This window comes from Sapajus apella, unplaced genomic scaffold, assembly GCF_009761245.1.
Source record: "Sapajus apella isolate SASKATOON/1434 unplaced genomic scaffold, GSC_monkey_1.0 scaffold2, whole genome shotgun sequence".
In the NCBI taxonomy this organism is placed as follows: domain Eukaryota; kingdom Metazoa; phylum Chordata; class Mammalia; order Primates; family Cebidae; genus Sapajus; species Sapajus apella.
Window position 1 is genome coordinate 51413059 of NW_022436942.1, and position 19649 is coordinate 51432707.

Sequence of the window (19649 nt, forward strand, 5' to 3'; positions counted from 1 at the left end):
TTTTTTTTTTTTTTTTTTTTTTTGAGACGGAGTTTCACTCATGTTACCCAGGCTGGAGTGCAATGGCGCGATCTCGGCTCACCGCAACCTCCGCCTCCCGGGTTCAGGCAATTCTCCTGCCTCAGCCTCCTGAGTAGCTGGGATTACAGGCACGCACCACCATGCCCAGCTAATTTTTTGTATTTTTTTAGTGGAGACGGGGTTTCACCATGTTGACCAGGATGGTCTCGATCTCTTGACCTCGTGATCCACCCGCCTCGGCCTCCCAAAGTGCTGGGATTACAGGCTTGAGCCACCGCACCCGGCCAAACCATTTGTTTTAAACTCAACATGTAACCTTGAAATGGATTTAGCTATTGGGAGTTTATTTCAAATTACCATTTCTAATAATTTTGAATCTCAAAATTTTTTTGTTAGTAGGATTACAGATGTTAAAAGAAACATCAGGAACAAATTGACTATTTTAACTTACTATGTTTTAATTATATAGTAAAAATGCCAATTTATCACAAAAAAATCATATTTAAATATCTAGTTGTAAATATCAAAAAAATTTGCACAGATTTCTGGCACATAATATGCAGTAATAATAACAATATATATTAAAATGTAAATCATGTGTATATTTCATTAAAATATCATGATTTCATAATGAAATTTATAAAATGTAGTAAGCCAAGTGTAAGGTCTATCTTGCTGATAAATTCTAACATGTAGAAATAAGAATTTCTAGTAAGAAAAACAGTAAAACTTTCCTTATGAAATAAGGAAAATGTAAAGCAAATTATGCTTCAAAAATATTGTATCCTTTTTTTATAGCTTTTAGATATGTTCTTATAAATGATTAAGGTTAACAACTAAAAAACTAGACATTAAGTATATTATTTTCATTTTGTACACCAAATTTGGATATTGTGAACACTAAAATTTTTATATAGATAAATTCCAGCACTTAAAACTTTAAAATTTATTCAAGGGGACAATAAAGAAAGATGTGGGAAGACTTATACATCCAGAGGTAGACTTTAGTTATGAAGAAAAGGAGTGAGGAGAGTGAATTCCAGAAAGGTTTCCACTTTTCAACTGCACATTATGAAACATTGATCTTTTACAATAATCACACATTATGTTCATATTTAGGGAAAAAATAAAGATTAAAGAAAGACAATTACAAAGGAAAAAAAGTAAATACATCCTCTCTTCAGATATCACTATGGGTGAAGTTCAAAGATCCCTGTTCACATTGACTTTCTTAACAGGCCAAGCTTATATGTGCTTTGGACTTCAACCTCCTCCTGGGAATCCTAGCTCCCATTGCTTCACTCTGATTCTTGCTTACTTCATTCCTCTCACACATATCCTCCCTGAGATCTTCCCAGACTATTCTAAAACTGTTCTGTAGTATTCCCACTTCCACTATGGTTCAGACATGCTTTATTTTTCTTCCTCACATCCCTTATTATTACCTGGCTTTTGATCACCATTCAGTGTACTTGTACAGTCTATTGTTTGATTTCCACAAAAGATTAAGCCTTATGGAAGCAAGCACTCTGTCTTTTCAGTATTTTAATCCCCACACCTAAAGTAGTCCCTGATACTTGGTAGACACAAAAAAAACTCACTAAAGGAATGAGTAACTATACCTCCAAGGAGTTAATAGATACTTATTTCCAAAGGAACAGTATATGAGATCCTATAAAACAGTTTGCATTTCCTTGATTTTTCTGAAATGTTATTGAATTCAACACTGACTTTTTACTAAAAAAGTTTACATTACAAAATAAGGAATGATATTGCATGTAAACATCCTGCTGGTGCATTAGAATTAGAATTATTGTTTTAATATGCTACAACTATTAGTAAATAATCATTTAAAAATGGTTGAAACTATGCTTGATTAACAAAACAAAAATGGGCATGTCTTTGAAGTTCTAAAATTGCCTTAAAACACAAAACTGTCATATAACAATTGAAAGCAACACATTAAGGGTATTATTAATATTAAAAAGTCTCCCAAAATCACATTACCTCAAGTTTAAGCATCTCCATTAGAAAGCAGAAAAAATAATAACAAAATGGTGGATGAAAGGTGGCAGACAAGACTGACAAAAGTACACTTTGAGCACATAATAAAGATGACCAACATGCCTACAAGTCCAGCCTCTTAGATAGCATACTTTAAAAGATATTTAAATACTTTAATAGCTATGTATGGGGTAATCATACTTATTCCGTATCTACATAAACATTTCAGCTCTTAAAACTGGGATTCAAATAAATTTATTTGGAAAAAAATAAAATTCTTTAAAAATCATTTCCATTAAATACTACACCAAACATAAGTTGATTACAGCTTAGATATTTCCAATAGATTTTTTATAAATAATACTTTTTAATCTTTAAATCCGCAATTTCCAATCTATAAAACAGCCAATTATTTATAAAGAACTTTCAAATGCTTTAGAATGAGATATTTTCCATATGCCCTCAAAAATACCCAGGCAAAAAGAAGTCAATGAATTCATAAGGTATACATTCAATGAAAGTAATAAAACAAAGACATACACAGTTAATGATGTACACCAGATTATATGTCTTCGGCCCCAACTAGATATACTAGTCAAATAACAATTTATTTGAAATAAATATTAAAATACATATTCCTAAAACTGCCATTAATTTGATTTGAAATAAATGTTTATTTGATATTTAAAAATAATTTTTTTCTTTTTTTGAGACAGAGTCTCACTCTATTGCCCAGGCTCGAAGTACAATGATGCAATCTTAGCTCTGCCTCCTGGGTTCAAGGGATTCTCCTGCCTCCGGCTCCCAGGTAGCTGGGATTACAGGCATGCACCACCACCCACCCAGGTAATTCCTGTAATTTTATTAGAGGCGGGGTTTCACCGTGTTGGTCAGGCTAATCTTGTACTCCTGACCTCAGGTGATCCACTCACCTCGGCCTCCCAAGTGCTGGGATTACAGGCATGAGCCACCATACCTGGCCCTTAATAATAAATTTTTAGCTTCTTTAATTCCTTTGTATGTGTTTTGTTTCTGATGCCAATATTTAGGTTTAGTAAAAGGAGCAACATCTATAATAAAAATTGCTGTATTAAGTGCTATAATTCACTAACATACTTAAGAATAAATAGAACTGAATTTTAATAAATAGAACATGTCATATATTCAGATTAAGGAGGATCTAAAAAACAAATGCAGTTATAAACAAATAAATGAGATGAAGTAATTAGACAGTAATTTTTATATGGAAATGGTATGACACAACTCAAAATTATTTTAAACTATTACACAATACAAATATTACAATATACAATATGGCAAAATAAAAAAGTAATTAACAATAAGTATTAAGATTAATAGCACAAATTTACTTATAAAGCGATCATCAGACCACCTAAATTAGGAGACAACATGATAAAAAGGGATTGACACAGGCTTTGGATAAGCCCTGAGTTCCAACCCTAGCTTTTATATTAGGTGTGACCTTAAACAAGTTGCTTAACCTCATTGTGTCTCAGATTCCTCATATGTAAAACATGCTTAATAAACTTACAGGGTTGTAAGAAACAAATAAGACCACATGTTTTAAGTGTCTAACATAGTATCTAAAACCTACCAGTGCTCAAAAAAGTAAGAGTTTGTTTCTAGTAATAATATATTTCTGACTTTTAAGTTGCCATTTCCTAAGTTATTCAAAATATTTTAACATAGCCAAGGTCTCATTCATCACTACATATCTATTAATTAATTAAATAGGTAATAAGTATTATTCTTGTTTTATTAAAAATACAATGAAATATTAAATCATCTATTCAGTTACTCAGCACAAATAAATTCCTTTCTAAATTGATTTCCAAATACTCGAAAGATACATTTTTAAGAAAATTTGAATGAAGACATAACAAACTGATTTCTAAGCCATTTTCCTTCTTTCCTAGAAATATCATTTCTAGAAAAATAAATAACTTTCCTACAATTAGCCCTGTTTGCAGGAGGATGATGGAGGGAGACACTAAATTCTTTCACCTCCCAATTTTTCATAATTCTAGTCATAGAACAAGTGTGGTGACTCATGCCTTTAATACCAACACTTTGGGAGACTAAGGCAGGAGGTTCTGCTTGAGGTCAGGAGTTCAGGACCAGCCAAAGCAACATAGAAAGACCTTGTCTCTACCAAAAATAATTTGTTAAATAAAGAAAAACAAACTCCAATCATAGCTTTTTCATCTTAAATGACTTCTTTTCCTTACATATAAAGGTATTTTAATCTACAATAATAAAAATATAAATTCATAAAATACTCCAAATTCTTAAATAAGAATTTATTAGAATAATTCTTAAATATTACTTAGAAATGAGTAATTCTTAGAGTAACTCTTAAATAAAATATTACTTAAAAATGTCTTCCCATTAGCAAGTTCACTATATTCTCAACTTTGTTTGTTTGTTTGTTTGTTTGAGACAGAGTTTCCCTCTATCGCCCAGGCTGGAGTGCAGTGTGCAACCATGGCTAACTACGGCCTCAACCTTCTGGGCTCAAGCAATCCTCTTACCTCAGCTTCCCAAGCAGCTGGGACTATAGGTACATGCTACCACGTCTGGCTAAATTTTTGTAGAGATAGGGTTTCACCCTGTGGCCCAGGCTGGTCTCAAACTCCCGGACTCAAGCAATCTGCCTGCCTGAGCCTGCCAAATTGCTGGGATTATAGGGGTGAGCCACCATGTTCAGCCCATATTTTTTTAAATGTTAAGTAAATATATAAATTTATTGTCCTTGTTAATATTCTATTTGTTTAACAAGCATATGTATAACTCCAAAACTTGCAGCTGGAATAAGTCAGAGAGGACTCAACTTTAAAATACATACTCCTAAAACAGCCATTAATTTAGTTCTATTTTAGTCACCATAATACAACTATTTTAAAATTTCAAATAGGATTTAAGGTATTTTTTAATCGAAACAGAGTGTAATTCTTTTTTTTTTTTTTGAGAAATATCAGTAGGCAGACATATCTAATCAAAAGCAGTTCTTACTGAAACAAAGAAATAAATGACTGGGTTCACCCAGGTTTAAATATTTCTACATTAACATCTGAATAGAACTTTTCCTCATGAGACTTCTTTGATTCAGCCTCTCCTCGATTCCACATTTGTACTTGTAGATTAATCATTGCCTTTTGCTGATTAATAATACCAGTAGAACAGGAATTTTAACTGACTTCAGTAAGTTCATGAACCACCTGAAATTGTTCGAAAATTTTTGGAATTAAGTGTTATTTGGCTACAAAGTATCAATTTTGGACAGTGTGCATCTAAATATCATAAGTTAGAGAGTGAAGCGTTAAGCATCATAAGGCCTTACATGCCTATGTATGTTATATCCACAAACTTTCACCACCCCTTTCACATGAGATATATAGAAGGAAGATTTTGAAAAATGAATTAAACATGGATTATCTATAATACTTATACCTCAAAGCTTGATGACATGTTACTATTTATGAATAGAGTGGCTTTTAGATCACCAGTTACAAAGCTCAAGAGATTCAAATTACAATGTCACAGTAACAACATTTTAAACTGAAAAAATGAAAATCAGAGGTCTACTTCACATAAGGGAGCTTAAAGATAACAAAGTGTCTACTATAATAAAGTAAAAAGAACAAAGGCTAGCATTTTTAAGCAAATTTGTTATATATCTTAGAGTTTGTTATATGCTGACATAATTATACAAGGGATTTACAAGCCAAAGTCATGTCATGTGAGAAACAGTAGAAGACACTGAGAATATTTATCTTGGAAGAGAAAATACTCAGAGTAAATATGAGCAGTCTTCAAATGCCTCATGTGGAAAGAGGAACAATTTATTCTGTGTAATTTCTAAGGAGAGAACTAGAACCAGTGCATGTAAATTACAGGGAAACAAATGTCAACTCAATAGAATAGGCTTAGGAACAAATATGCACACCTACACCACACCTAGCAAGGATTGTGGATCACTTATCAGGGTTGCCATAAAGGGGAGTACTGGATGGAAAATTAGACTAGCTCCTTTTAAGACTTCTTTCAAATTTATAATTCAAAGTCTATCCATTAGAAATAAGCTTATGGCCAGGCATGGTTGCTCACGCCTGTGATCTCAACACTTTGGGAGGCCAAAGCGGGCAGATCACCTAAGGTCAGGAGTTCGAGACCAGCCTGGTCAACATGGTGAAACCCTATCTCTAGCAAAATTACAAAAATTAATGAGGTGTGGTGGTGGCACCTGTAATCCCGGCTACTTGGGAGGCTGAGGCAGAAGAATCTCTTGAACCTGGGAGGCAGAGGTTGCAGTAAGGCAAGATCATGCCACTGCACTCCAGCCTGGGTGACAGAGCAAGACTTCATCTCAAAAAAAAAAAAAAAAGAAAGAAAGAAAAAGAAATAACCTTATTACAAAATAAGCATTTCTTAAATATTTTTTCTAAACAACACTGGTAATATAATTGTAGAAAATGATACCATTCTCCCTTTATTTCTACTAAAATAAGATAAACTCAATTACCATTTATCAATTAACCCTGAGTAAATTTAACCTTAAAAATCATCTCCCAGCAATATGTATCATTTATTAAACAGAAAAATAATCTTTATGCATATATTCCTCTGAGTGTCTAGCTTTATAAAGCAAAATATATTGTGAGGCCACACTGACTATAAACAAGTATTATTCAGATCAAAAATGAAAGAATGACAAATATTATTTTGATAGGCCAAAAATGAAAGAACGACAAATATTCTTTTGATAGGCCACTCAGAAAAATCTCAAATTCTGGCTTCACTCAACAGTATACACTACATAAGCTAACATTCAATCACATTTAAGTACAATGAACTTCATTACCTCTGAGCTAGCATATTGTGACTGTAATTTTTTGCATTCGTCTTTGAGTTTTTCAGACTCTCGCTCACGTTCTAACGTCATGTTATCCATTAGTGTTTGAACTTGGACCAGTTCTTTCTTTAGCACTGCAACATCTTCTATACCAGGTCTCTGAAGCTGTGAAGCAACAAATTCTAATTAAAAATTAACGTGAAAAACTAAAATAATATACATTTTTTAGAATCAATTTCACTACAAAGAAATCAAAAGAGAAACAAACTTCAATATCAATTTTTGGATTCCAAACAACACTGGTATCGTCTCCCACAATAAGCTATCTCCTCTTCCCATCCTACCTCGTATTTAACAGTATTACAACTCAAGGTGCAATCTAGTGAATTCACAATTATCTTTATTACTTTGTTTTCCTTTGCTTCACAAACTACATCTATTTGTCATAACAGTGACTTGAAAATATTACATTCCTTCTTTTTCTATCCTAGAAAACTGGTAACAAAAATGAAGGAGTAGACGTAAGCAAAATTAGAGTTTGCTGCAGGTTGGATATAGTTAATTTATATATTTATTGAGAACTAAATAAAGGAAATAAAGTCAAGGACAGATCCAAGATTATTAAGCCTTAGGAGAGGATTAGAGATGTATGGTTCCAATAACAGAAATACAGTAATGGAGGAAACTTTGATTTTATACTTGTTGAATTTGAAATTATAGCTAGAAATTCAACACAAAGTACCCTAAAAACAGATGGATTTATAAAACTAACATGCAAGAGAAGACCACAATCAGAGATGCAGATGTGAAAATTACTAAAATGACAGATGATATTTAGATAGAAACAACAAAAATGTTAAGGTAGTAAGTTATGTATCGTAACGTTCCATTTTTATTTTAAAAATCATATATAGAATACGCAGGGGGTAGAATATAGAGACTTGTTTTTATCTTCCATTTCACTCAAATTATATTTTTTAAAAATTTCCTTCAGGGCATTTTATTTTTAATTTAGAAAAGTTTCAGAGTACATCTCAATAAATCATTCCTAAATTACCAGTTCTGTCTTCAGATCTTGAATTACAGTTGCCTCTTTGTTTAATTCTTCTGTCATATGTGTCACCTTCTGTTCAGCGGCTTCTCGGAGACTCCTTTCTTCATCATACTTTGACTTTATATCTAATTGAAGATAGTTACATAAATATTAGTTTTATGACATTAAGGGAAGGACAGTTTTATAAGTTTTTGTACATTACTTTGCATATCTGTATGTCACTCTAATTCAAATTCTCATTCCTTAGATAGCCATAAATATATAAATTTATACTTATATATTCATTACAATTATAAATTGTAAATAAGTAAATTTATACTTCCAATTACATAAAATAAACTTAAAATTGTTTGTCTACATAAATTCCACTCAACATTGTTCATAATTAGCATTTCAATGTATACTTAATCACATACAATATTTTACCTAAAAGCACATTAAAAATATATATATGTGATAGTATAACCAAGTGTTATATTTACACTATATTATTTAATTCACTTCTTTAAAATGTTCCTTTTTTAATCTTTAAGCATACCACAAAAGAAAATGTATCTTCTCTAAATTTCAAGAAGAATCTACAGAGAAATATACCAGTCCTTTGAAGGAAGGCAGCCAGAGGACAAACAAAATAATTTACATAGCAACTCTGAAATCATTAAATTCCATTAATGACCACTGTAGTTTATCACAAATGCTTTAACACACTAAAATACTATATTTATTGCTAGGATATATAATGGCAAAAAGGTAATGAGATTGATTTACTGGCTAAAACATTCTAACTCAATTACCTGCAATTTCAGTAGCAAGTTGGGCTGCTTTCTGTTCAAATAAGTCTTTCATTTGCTTAATATTAAAATTTTCTGTTTGGGCTTCTTCTAACTGCTGTTCCAAAGACTGTAGTTCTACAAAAAAAGTGTCATGGTTATTCAAATACCATGTTAATTACATAGGCTACACTGTTATTACTTATATTCATTACAATTGTAAAGATGACCAACATAAGTTTATTATCCAATTACATGTAGAGTATTTTGACATTTCAAGAATTAAGTATATCTGATTCAGTTAAGGCACAAATCATAATTTACAAACATACAATGCAAATGAAATAGTATTTAGAATCACCGTCAAATAATCTACAAATATTTGATTAAAACTTATTTTGATTTCATATTTCACAGTTATTTTCCTATATCTATTAATTGACCAAAAAGGAATATATTCTTTTTTTTTTTAAAAAGGAATGGGGTCTCACTATGTTCCCAAGGCTGGTCTCAAACTCCTGGGTTCAAGCCATCCTCTCCTATCAGTCTCCCAAAGTGCTGGGATTATAGGCATGAGCCATCAAGCCTGGCTCAAAAAGGAAAACATTCTGCCCCTCTGATAAAATCAGTTACAAAGCAGGATGAATTAGAAATAGTTAATCAAGGTCTTGAAATTTTTAATTTCTTAAAGTATGCAATCAACTCCTAATACTTTATCATAAAAAACTATCTTACTCCTAATATAGACTTCATTTTCATTAAACAACCATATTAATGTAATATTTGAGAAGTTTATTTCTTACTTCAAAAGATAATGAACTAAAATTTTAGTTAACTGATTAAATTATGAAGTTCACATATAACTCTCTAAACCTCAAATATGACCATTATCTTCACATTTTAAAGTCATAAAGCATAACCACGAAACAAAATTCATTTGGCAGACATCAAAGAAAAAGAAAGGAAAAAAATAAGAAGAAAAAGAAAATTGAAAAAATATCTGCTTTAAGTAAAGTTACCTGCTGATGAATCAGTCACCAACCCATCAGGTTTAGCCTCCTCAATTAAAACAAAAGACATAAACAAATGATTAAAAGGAAACAATAAAACTGTTAAAATTGCCAATGTTAAAAAATCTCTGAAAGTCACATTCTTTCAGGTAAGTAGTAAGATTTTGGTGAAAATTTAAATTTAGTAGTTTCCACTCTTCCAGATCTGTAAGAGACCAGTAGGCAGACTAGCATAATGATCTAGCTTCAGTTTACTAGTTCTAACATAGATTTTTATTTGTATGCTAATATATATGAAGTTATTATGGTCTTATGATAAGACATCTTAAATTTCATGAATTCAGTAATAAAGAAATAGCACAATTATTATAATTATAAATATAGATTCTAAAACAAATACTTAAGTCAACTGGCAACATTCAGTCGTATTAGTATGTAGCTTTGAAGTAATTTCAAAGTTTGCTACATGGATGCTGTATATTTTGCTGTAATAAGAACTTGGAGTGTTATCCCCCTCCACTCAAGCATGTGATGCCTGTTAGACCCTGTATGTGAGAACTTGGCATGAACTTCTCCTCTCTCCTCAGTAATATTATATTGGACCTTATCATACCCCAGATCTGAGCTACTGACCTCAACTACTGGACTTCAAAATATGTATTAACCCAAGAGTTTGAAAGATACTTTGAAAGCTTAGGCCATAGCAGGCTGCACTTTGTTGGCTGATTTCATTGAGATCGGCAGCTCACGTTGCGACAGGGCCACATCCTGTTAGCCTTTGAGCTTTGAGTCTGGCCAGCCAACACCTACATCTCCTCTAGCAACAGGAGATCCCCACTGTCTGCGATCGCCACTGTTTTGGATGCCATCTCTCCAGAGAAACTGCTCATAAAAAAGGTACACCTCAGTCCTTTTAGACTTTACTTTTCATGAAAGCCTGCTTCCATCCTGATAGAGTGACTAGACTTTGGTATTTCCCATAAGATTAGAACATTTTATTCTCTCCCTTTTAAGCACTCTGTACCTAAGAAAATTTCTCTTTGGTAATAAACCATGCGATATGTGAAATCATACTTCAAATCATGCTTCTTATTACAATCAAACACAACACCTATATTATTTGAACATTTGCATTAGTTAAAACATACTATCAAACTATCACTACTAAAATTTGCATTAGTTAAAACACGCTATCAAACTATCACTACTAAAAAAACTGGCTTTATAATCATAATTTTTAAATTCAGGACAAGCCAACTTTAAAAGAAGCAGAAATAACAGATTCCATAAGGCTTTATTTGTCACATGTAATAGGAACAAAATAATATACTACCTTGGCATTATTTTTATATTTTAAAGAATTATACACATCTGAAAGAGTTTATAGTAATGCATTTCATTGTATATCTGACTTTTTATTTCTCTATACATTGAACTAAGACATACTGATTGCTAAGAATCATAAGTATTTAAAATACATTTTCCCCCAAAGGTAAATTTCCTGCCAAGGTAACTTATAACTTGCACTGTGAAGAAGTTATTTAAATGTATTAAATGTGAAATAGTCATCTCAAATGTGGTAAACAATTTCCACTCTGTTGTCAGATACAGAAAAGAATACAGCCCATATATGATTAATTATTAATGGCATCTATACAAAACATAAGTAAATAAGCTGTAAGTATTTTGGACTACTAAAAACCTCTTTAATGTTAACAGCATCACCAATTAGAGAAGCTAAGTAGCAATAAAACTGATTATCTTGTTATTTATTTGTTTTTGTCTTTTTCAGTCTAACTGACAATTCTTGGTGCAAAGACTAAAAAGCAAAAAAGACTCACTGAAAGTCACAATACGCCAAGATAATATACAAAGGGATTATTAATTACTTTACAAAAATATTAGAACTATTGCTGAAGGGTAACTACTTTTATTCTTACATATGATGACTATGGATTTGGCAAGATTTCATTAATCTTTGATTCTTCCAATAATTTCAGAATAAAGTCAAGATAATTTCAGCATAAAAGTCATAACTAAGGTTATTTACTTAGGAAATACATTAAACTATATAAAATCTAAGATATAAAAAAAAATCCTATCAGAGAGAACCACTTTTGATACAATTATTTTCTTTTGTTTTTTTCTATGTATTATTTTTACATAGTTAAAGGCATACAGCACGTGTGTGTGTGCATGTATGTACAAATAAACATTTTTTTTATTTTTTAAAAACTTAACATTGTTAATAGAACAGGTTTCCCAGTTTTCAATCTTCACTAACATAATAATATTACTAGCTATTTATAGCTAGTAATATTTCTTTCCCTACCAATAGACACTTTAGTCATTATCAATTTGTCAGAAATTTAAATGCTTTGAAGAGATTCACTACTGCTTGAACCCATTATTTTTTAACCATTTAGGCATATTGCAAAACAACATATAGGTACCTGACACTTGGTTTTTTTGGGGGGAGGGTGGGGACAGAGTCTTGCTCTGCTGCCTAGGCTAGAGTGTAGTGGTAAGATCATAGCTCATCACAGTGCTGAAATGGAGAGCTGAAGTGATCCTCAGCCTCTCAAGTAGCTGGGACCACAGGCACATGGCGCCACACCCAGCTAATTTTTAAATTTTTTGTAGAGACAATGGTCTCCCTGTGTTGCCCAGGCTGGTCTCGAACTCTTGGCTCAAGCAACCCTCTCACCTCAGCTTCCCAAAGTGCTGGGATGACAGACATGGGCCCATCCAGTAACTGATTTTTATTGGAACACCTTTAAAAAAAATTACATCTTCACTCCTCATAATTTGTTTGCATTCAACAGAATTACAAGGAATATACACTGCAGGCTACTAAACACAGAGAAACAAATTAGGAAATTATATCAGGCAACCACCTGCTTGCAAAAAGGTATTAAGTTTAATTTTCATCAATAATAATAAACATGCTTTAAGTATTTTAAAAGCAATTACTTGCTGCTGCAGCCCTTGATATTTTTCTAATTCCTTCTTTAATTCTTCAGAGTACCATTTTTCTTCCTAATAAAAAAGATTTTTAATTAGTAAATTTAAAAAGCTGTATTATCTGAAACACTGAAAATAAACAAGTATAACAATTTTTATTCCCACCTTAAGTGAAGCCTGTAGGTCTTGGACCTCTTGTCTGAGTAGTGTTACATCATCTCTAAATAAAAATGGGGGGAAGGAATTAATAATGTCCTTTAATTAACAACCTGGTCTTAACAAATCATGGCTAGTAACTGTATAGTAATATCATAGTTTTTCAATTCAAAAAAAAACTATGGAAGATTTTAATGGCATATATATAAAGCCCTTAGAAAAACAACTTTATTGGTAAAGCTCATTGTTTATAAATGGAAAACATTTTCTCATGGAAATAATCATATAACTGACTGTTAAGTGCCCAAGCTAGAGGCAAAATGTCTTCCATTAATTTACTAACAATAAGCATCAACGGCTTACTATTGTAGTTAGCATAAAATCTAAACTCATTAACATGGACTATAAAATCTGCATAATCTAGTCCTTGCCTTATCACTCTCCCTTTCATTCATTTAGCTCTATCAACATTGGCTTCTTTCTTTTACACTGAGAAAAAGCCTTGGTTCGCTCCTTGACACCCTCGGCTCTGAGTAGAATGCTGCTTGTGCATTTCGTACCTGCCACCTCACCGCTGCTCCTTCTCAATGCCACTTCCACTCACAGCCACCAACACCAACATGAACGGGAGCTCAATAGCTTCCACAAGGCATCCATTGAGGAGGGCACGTTCCTCTTCACCTCAGAGTGGGTGGAGGAAGGCTACCCATATAAGATCTGTGACCAGATCAGTGAGGCTGTCCTTGAAGCCCACCTTCAACAAAATCCTGATGACAAAGTAGCTTGTGAAACTGTTGCTAAAACTGGAATGATCATTCTTGCTGGAGCAATTCCATCCAGAGCTGCTGCTGACTACCAGAAAGTGGTTGGTGAAGCTATTAAACACACTGGATATGATGATTCTTCCAAAGGGTTTGATTACAAGACTTGTAATGTGCTGGTAGCCTTGGAGCAAGTCACCAGTTATTGCTCAAGGTATTCATCTTGACAGAAATGAAGAAGACACTGGTCCTAGAGACCGGGGCTTGATGTTTAGCTATGTCACTGATGAAACTGAGGAAGCTATGCATGCCTTTAACCAGTCATGGAATACAAACTTAAAGCCGAACTGGCAGAACTATGCCATAATGGCATTTTGCCTTGGTTACGCCCTGATTCTAAAAACTCAAGTTACTGTGCAGTATATGCAGGATCAAGGTACTATGCTTCCCATCAGAGTCCACACAATTGCTGTATCTGTTCAGCATGATGAAGAGGTTTGTCTTGATGAAATGAGGAATGCCCTAAAGGAGAAAGTCATCAAAGCCGTTGTGCCTGAAAAATACCTTGAGGAGGATACAATCTACCACCTACAGCCAAGTGGCAGCTTTGTTATCGGTGGGCCTCAGGGTGATCTTGCTTTGTTTGACTGAATGGAAAACCCATTGTGGACACTTAATGGTGGTTAGGGTACTCATGGAAGAGGTGACTTTTTAGGAAAGGATTATATTAAGGTCTACTGTTCAGCTGCTTATGCTGGTCATTGGGTAGCAAAATCCTTTGTTAAAGGAGGTCTGTGCAGGAGGGTTCTTGTTCAAGTCTCTTATGCTATTGGAGTTTGTTATCCATTATCTATCTCCATTTTCCATTATGGTACCTCTCAGAAGAGTGAGAGAAAGCTATTAGAGATTGCGAAGAAGAATTTCAATCTCTACCCTAGGGTCATTGTTCAGGGATCTGGATCTGAGGAAGCCAATTTATCAGAGGACTGCAGCCTATGGCCACTTTGGTAGAACAGCTTACTATGGGAAGTGCCCAAAAGGCTAAATATTAAAAGTGTTAGCCTCTTTTCTCCATACTTGTTGACATAGGCTACAGAGAAGCGTTCAAGCTCTGAGGGAAAGGGCCCTCCTTCCTAAATTTTCCTGTCCTCTTTTAGCTCCTGATCAGTTGTAGTCACTCTAGTCAATGACATGAATTTTAGCTTTTGTGGGGGACTGTAAATAGGGCTTGGTATTCTGTCCCTATGTGTTTTATTCACCATCGTAATGAATTTAGTGAGCATAGGTGATCCATGTAACTGCCTAGAAACAACATTGTAGTAAATAATGCTTTGAAATTGAACCTTTGTGACCTATGACCCAATGCTCCAAAGTCCCAATCACATTGACTTTCCCACCAGATGCTGAAAATGTCCTTGTAATGTGCACATAAAGTACTTGTAGATCTACTTATAGCCTCTGTCTGGCAATGCCACAGCACTGTCAGCATGAATTTGTAATGTCTTGAGCTCTATTATGAATGCGAAGCCTTCCCCTTAACTTCCCTGTAACTTGATCCATTTCTAATTATATCCCTTTTTGACAGGGAATGTTCCCTATCTGATCAATCTTGCATGCAATGCAAGTTCCCAGTTGGAGCTCTAGCCTGACATCAAAAAAAGACAATTACTATTAAACCATCTCCCTGGTGTTTATGCTCTTAATTGCCACCTCTTTAACAGCACCGAATCAAAATCTCTCCATTTTCAGCTATCTTTTGGAGAACATACATAGTAAGGTTTTAATTTAATAAACCAGTCCTATGCATTGCTTCTACACTAACCAAACCTCATCAACTCCTAGCTCTAGTAAAACAGACACTTGGCACGTTTGTGATGTCATACAGAGGAATCACAGGGCAGTACCTGAGGGTCTGTAGGTTGCACACTTAGATACTAGATAACTATTTTTTTCTTTGTAAGAAAGCCTCAGTACTTCACACTGTACAATAATTCCTCCCAGGGTTTTAACTTTGTTTTATTTTCAAAACCAGGTCCAATGAGCATTCTGAACAGCTGGTGTAGCTATAGAGAAGTCAGCTTCCTTCAGAGAGCAGTGCTTTTGGCAGGAAGGAGGAAATCCCTTCATACTTGAACATTTTCTAATTGCTTATTTATTATATTGTGGGGTATGGTGTAGTACAGAGAAGCCATCACCTCAGATGGCAGCTTTTAAAAGATTTTTTTTTTCTCTCAACACCATGATTCCTTTAACAACATGTTTCCAGCATTCTCAGGTAGGCCAAGTTGTCCTACAGAAAAACTTGGGTTAGACCTACAGGTGATCTGGCTGGTGTTAACAGAAGGAAGGGCCAAGCTGGTGTGGCTGGCCATGGAGAAAACTGACTTGGCTGGTGTGGTACAGAGAAGCCAGCTTATTTACAAGCTTATTCCACGACTGCTTGCCCTAAGCAGAAACTGCCTTTCAGGATCTATTTTTGAAGATTTATTACATTTGTCTGCTTCTCAATTCCAACAGTTTAATAAAGATCTAAATAAAATGATAGGTTCTACCTTAAAAAAAAGAAAAAAGAAAAAGCTCCGTAAAATGAGGGACACACACACACACACACACACACACACACACACACTCACAAATTGGCTTAATTCTATTCCTTTGGGTCTGACATGCTCTTTTCTGAGAAGCTTCTCACGTTCTGTTTCCCTCACCTAAGAGTCAGACTGACAAAGAATGGTGAACTGACCATTCTAGGCCCTACTGCAGGAGAGAGATTTTATGAGAAAACACCTTTATAAAGAATTATTCTGGGTGTCAGGAACGTATCTTCCCCTGCTGGATTGAAATTCATCTTACAGATATACCCAAACATGTGCAAACGGTATCTCCACAAGAACTTATATGATGTCATATACAAAACACTAGTAATAACCTAAATAGTCATCAATCAAAGAATGATAAAATTCCATGCTATCATTAAAAAGAATAAGATAGCTCTATCTACATTGATATGGAAGAATCCATAAGATATAGAGAGAAACAAAAGGTATAGAACAACGTAGAACTGCTATCTTTTATGTAATTACAGATATTTATATATTTATTTATATGTACATAGATATAAGCATATGAATATATAAGCATAGAATATCTCTGGAAGAATACATAAGAAATTGTTGAAAAAAAGAGGCTAGGGAAAAAGGGGTGGCAAGAGCTCAATTTTCACCACAAACTTTTTTGAACGATTTGAATTTTGTGCTACGTATACAGGTATTGATCGACTTATGACCTATGCAACTTATGACCATTCGACTTTACGACCACAATCGCTAGCCACGACTGCTCCGCATCTGGCAGCGCAAACGTTGCCCAGCTGGGCGTATGACAGTGCCGATCAGCTTCCGGCAGCACTACCATCTCCGCGTGCACCATTTCAACTGTTATCCCAGACTCGATACAGCAATTTGTGTTTTGTGTCTTGGATATTTTTCATCAAACCCCTCCCAATAAACTTCCTATACATTTCGAAGCAATGGACCCAAACATCGAACGATTTGCAAGGATTGAACAGATGGCGCACGACGTGTTTTGTCTGTATCGTGAAACTTATGAAGAAAAATAGAAACATACAATTCAGACAAAGCTCACCATGCTTATGAAAAAACCAACTCTGGTAACCCCAACGGCTGCCTCAGATGACGACATCAACGATCCGCAGCCAAGCACCAGCGGCCAATAAAATGTTTCGTACATGTTTATATATTTTGATATGTTTTGCAATTGGGAAAATGTTTCCTATGGTATTTTTTACACCTGTATTCTGTATTTTTGTATGCATCTGTATTTTGTAATTTTGTATGTTTTGCAAATATTAAACCAGTTGTACTGGTAATGCAGTGTTTTACTTAAACCTGACGAATGTAAAAATTAGAAACAAAATGGTGTAGAGATGATACAAATGGCATAAAATGAACAAAGAAAATTATGATATATAACAATAATGAAAGAAAATTATGATAAAATATGACTTAAAGATTTTTATAACATCATTTCACAGTACTGTACATACAGCCTACTCAACTTACAACCAAATCGTGTTACGACTGGTCTGTCAGAACCAATCGTGGTCGTAAGTCGAGCACTAGCTGTATATCATCTACATGCATACATTTAAAAATCTAGCCTTAAAAAACCCACTAATGCATCAAACTTCAAATATTTGATTGATGTTGAGGAAATTCCCATGTAAACTGATGAACGGAGGGCTTCAAAGCAAAAAGGTTTCATTACCACCTGAGTCATGTGGGCTTTTGATCTAAAAGACATATGCAGCTCATAGTCACATGTCATCCAAAGCATTATAGAGTAGAATGTAATAGAAACAAGAGAGGTGTAGGAAAATGGGAAGATGAAGACACAGTAAGATAAAAATGGAAACGCATGCAGTAACTATTCCATAAGCAAAGAGAAGCCAGTAAAAATTATTACTTAGAGTAACACCAATCAAATTTGCATTTTAAGAATATTATTCTGGCTGGGCAAAGTGACTCAGGCCTGCAATCCTAACACTTTGGCAGGCTGAGCTGGGAGAATTCCTTGAGGACTTCTTGAGGTTCCTGGACAACATAGCGAGGCCCTGTCTCAAAAAAATAAATAAATAAAAGTAAAAATTAGCCAGGCATGTTGGTCCACGCCTGTAGTCCCAATTACTTGGGAGGCTGAGGCAGGAGGATCACTAGAGCCCAGGAGTCAGAGACTACAATAAGCTATGACTGAGCCAGCCTGGAAAACAGAGCAAGATCCTAACTCTAAAAAAAAGAAAAAAGAATATTATTCTGGCAGCCATATGGAGAATTAATTGAAGAGTACAAGACTAAAGACAGAGAGCCAACTATAAATAGAAAAAAACATTTTTGAGTGAGATTTAAGGTCTAAAATAAACTACAACAGTAAAAATATGAAAGAATATATGCTGTTAAGGAAACAATTAACTAAACTTTATGATAGATCAGATGAGGGAAGCAGGAGCAGATGTGTAAAAATGAGCACACCTACTTTCCTGGCTTTAATAACTAGGTCGATAGATAATGCTGCCATTCACCAGAAGAAGTAATAGTAGACAAGCAGTAGGTTTAAAAGAAAATGGGATAAAGTCTGTTTTCTAAATGTCAATAATGAGGTGCTTTGGGAACATCAGAGGGAAGATACCTAATAGGCAAATTGAGAGATAATTCTAGATTGGAGATGTGGTTTAGGAGGAAGTTAGGGATGTAGATATTACCCCAGGTAGATCACACAGAGGAAGAGCAGCTTACAAAACAGATCAAGAAAAAATTATCACAATGGTATGTAATCTCAGAAGACTAGAAGGAAGGAGAGCTGGCAGAGCCAAATTTTGCAGTGGTTGTTGTAGAGTCTACAGATATGACTACAATCAAATTCTTCCTTTCCTATACACAAAATCCACTAATCCACTAACAGACAAAGTTCACCTTCAGGCCTCATGAATCTGACCTGGCACTACGACTACTTTATCCAGTAGAATGGTGGAAGTGATGCTCTGACACTTTTGAATCAAGCCTAAAGAAGACTGGCAACTTCTGCTTCTTTCCTCTTGGAACATGCTATCTTGGAACGAACTACCAGTTTGTGAGGAAGTCCAAGCAGCCACATAAAGAGGCCCACATGAAAGGGAACTGAAGCCTCTGGCATAAAGTCCCAGATAAGTCTCAGCTGGCATCCAACACCAACTTCCAGCCATGAATGTGAGGCTATTTAGAAACTTCTGGTCTTCCTACAACCCCAGTCTACCTCACTTAAAGCAGAAGAACCATTCAGTCAATTCAAAGAATCACGAGAATTAATAAACTGTTATAGTTTTAAACCACTTTGCTCTTTGGGTAGATTGTCAGACAGTAATAGATAACCAAAATAGAGGTCAAGCAAAATAAGAACTGAAAATAATACAGGTTACTGTTGGCCTTTGAAAGAGCCATTGCCAGAGAATGATAGGGCAGAAGTCAGGCTTCAATGATCTAA

General features: G+C 34.3%; 1 protein-coding gene, 1 long non-coding RNA gene and 1 pseudogene across 4 annotated transcripts in view; 2 read left to right on the forward strand and 1 right to left on the reverse strand.

The window, feature by feature from the left end:
- EEA1 (early endosome antigen 1) overlaps positions 1–19649 on the reverse strand; it is a 160773-nt gene that overhangs the window by 77873 nt on the left and 63251 nt on the right. For both annotated transcript variants that reach the window (XM_032297585.1, XM_032297576.1), the window contains exons 4-9: positions 12862–12916; positions 12706–12771; positions 9742–9781; positions 8747–8860; positions 7956–8077; positions 6908–7063 (exon numbers count right to left, since the gene is read on the reverse strand). In XM_032297585.1, coding sequence (XP_032153476.1) covers positions 6908–7063; positions 7956–8077; positions 8747–8860; positions 9742–9781; positions 12706–12771; positions 12862–12916 — 553 coding nt within the window. The remainder of the gene's footprint in view (positions 1–6907; positions 7064–7955; positions 8078–8746; positions 8861–9741; positions 9782–12705; positions 12772–12861; positions 12917–19649) is intronic.
- LOC116564475 lies at positions 13087–16189 on the forward strand (annotated as a pseudogene). The gene has a single exon (XR_004274918.1). The product of XR_004274918.1 is annotated as an S-adenosylmethionine synthase pseudogene (transcript).
- Positions 16215–18510, forward strand: LOC116564508. The gene is made up of 2 exons (XR_004274933.1): positions 16215–16872; positions 17756–18510. It is a non-coding gene; the product is annotated as an uncharacterized LOC116564508 (long non-coding RNA).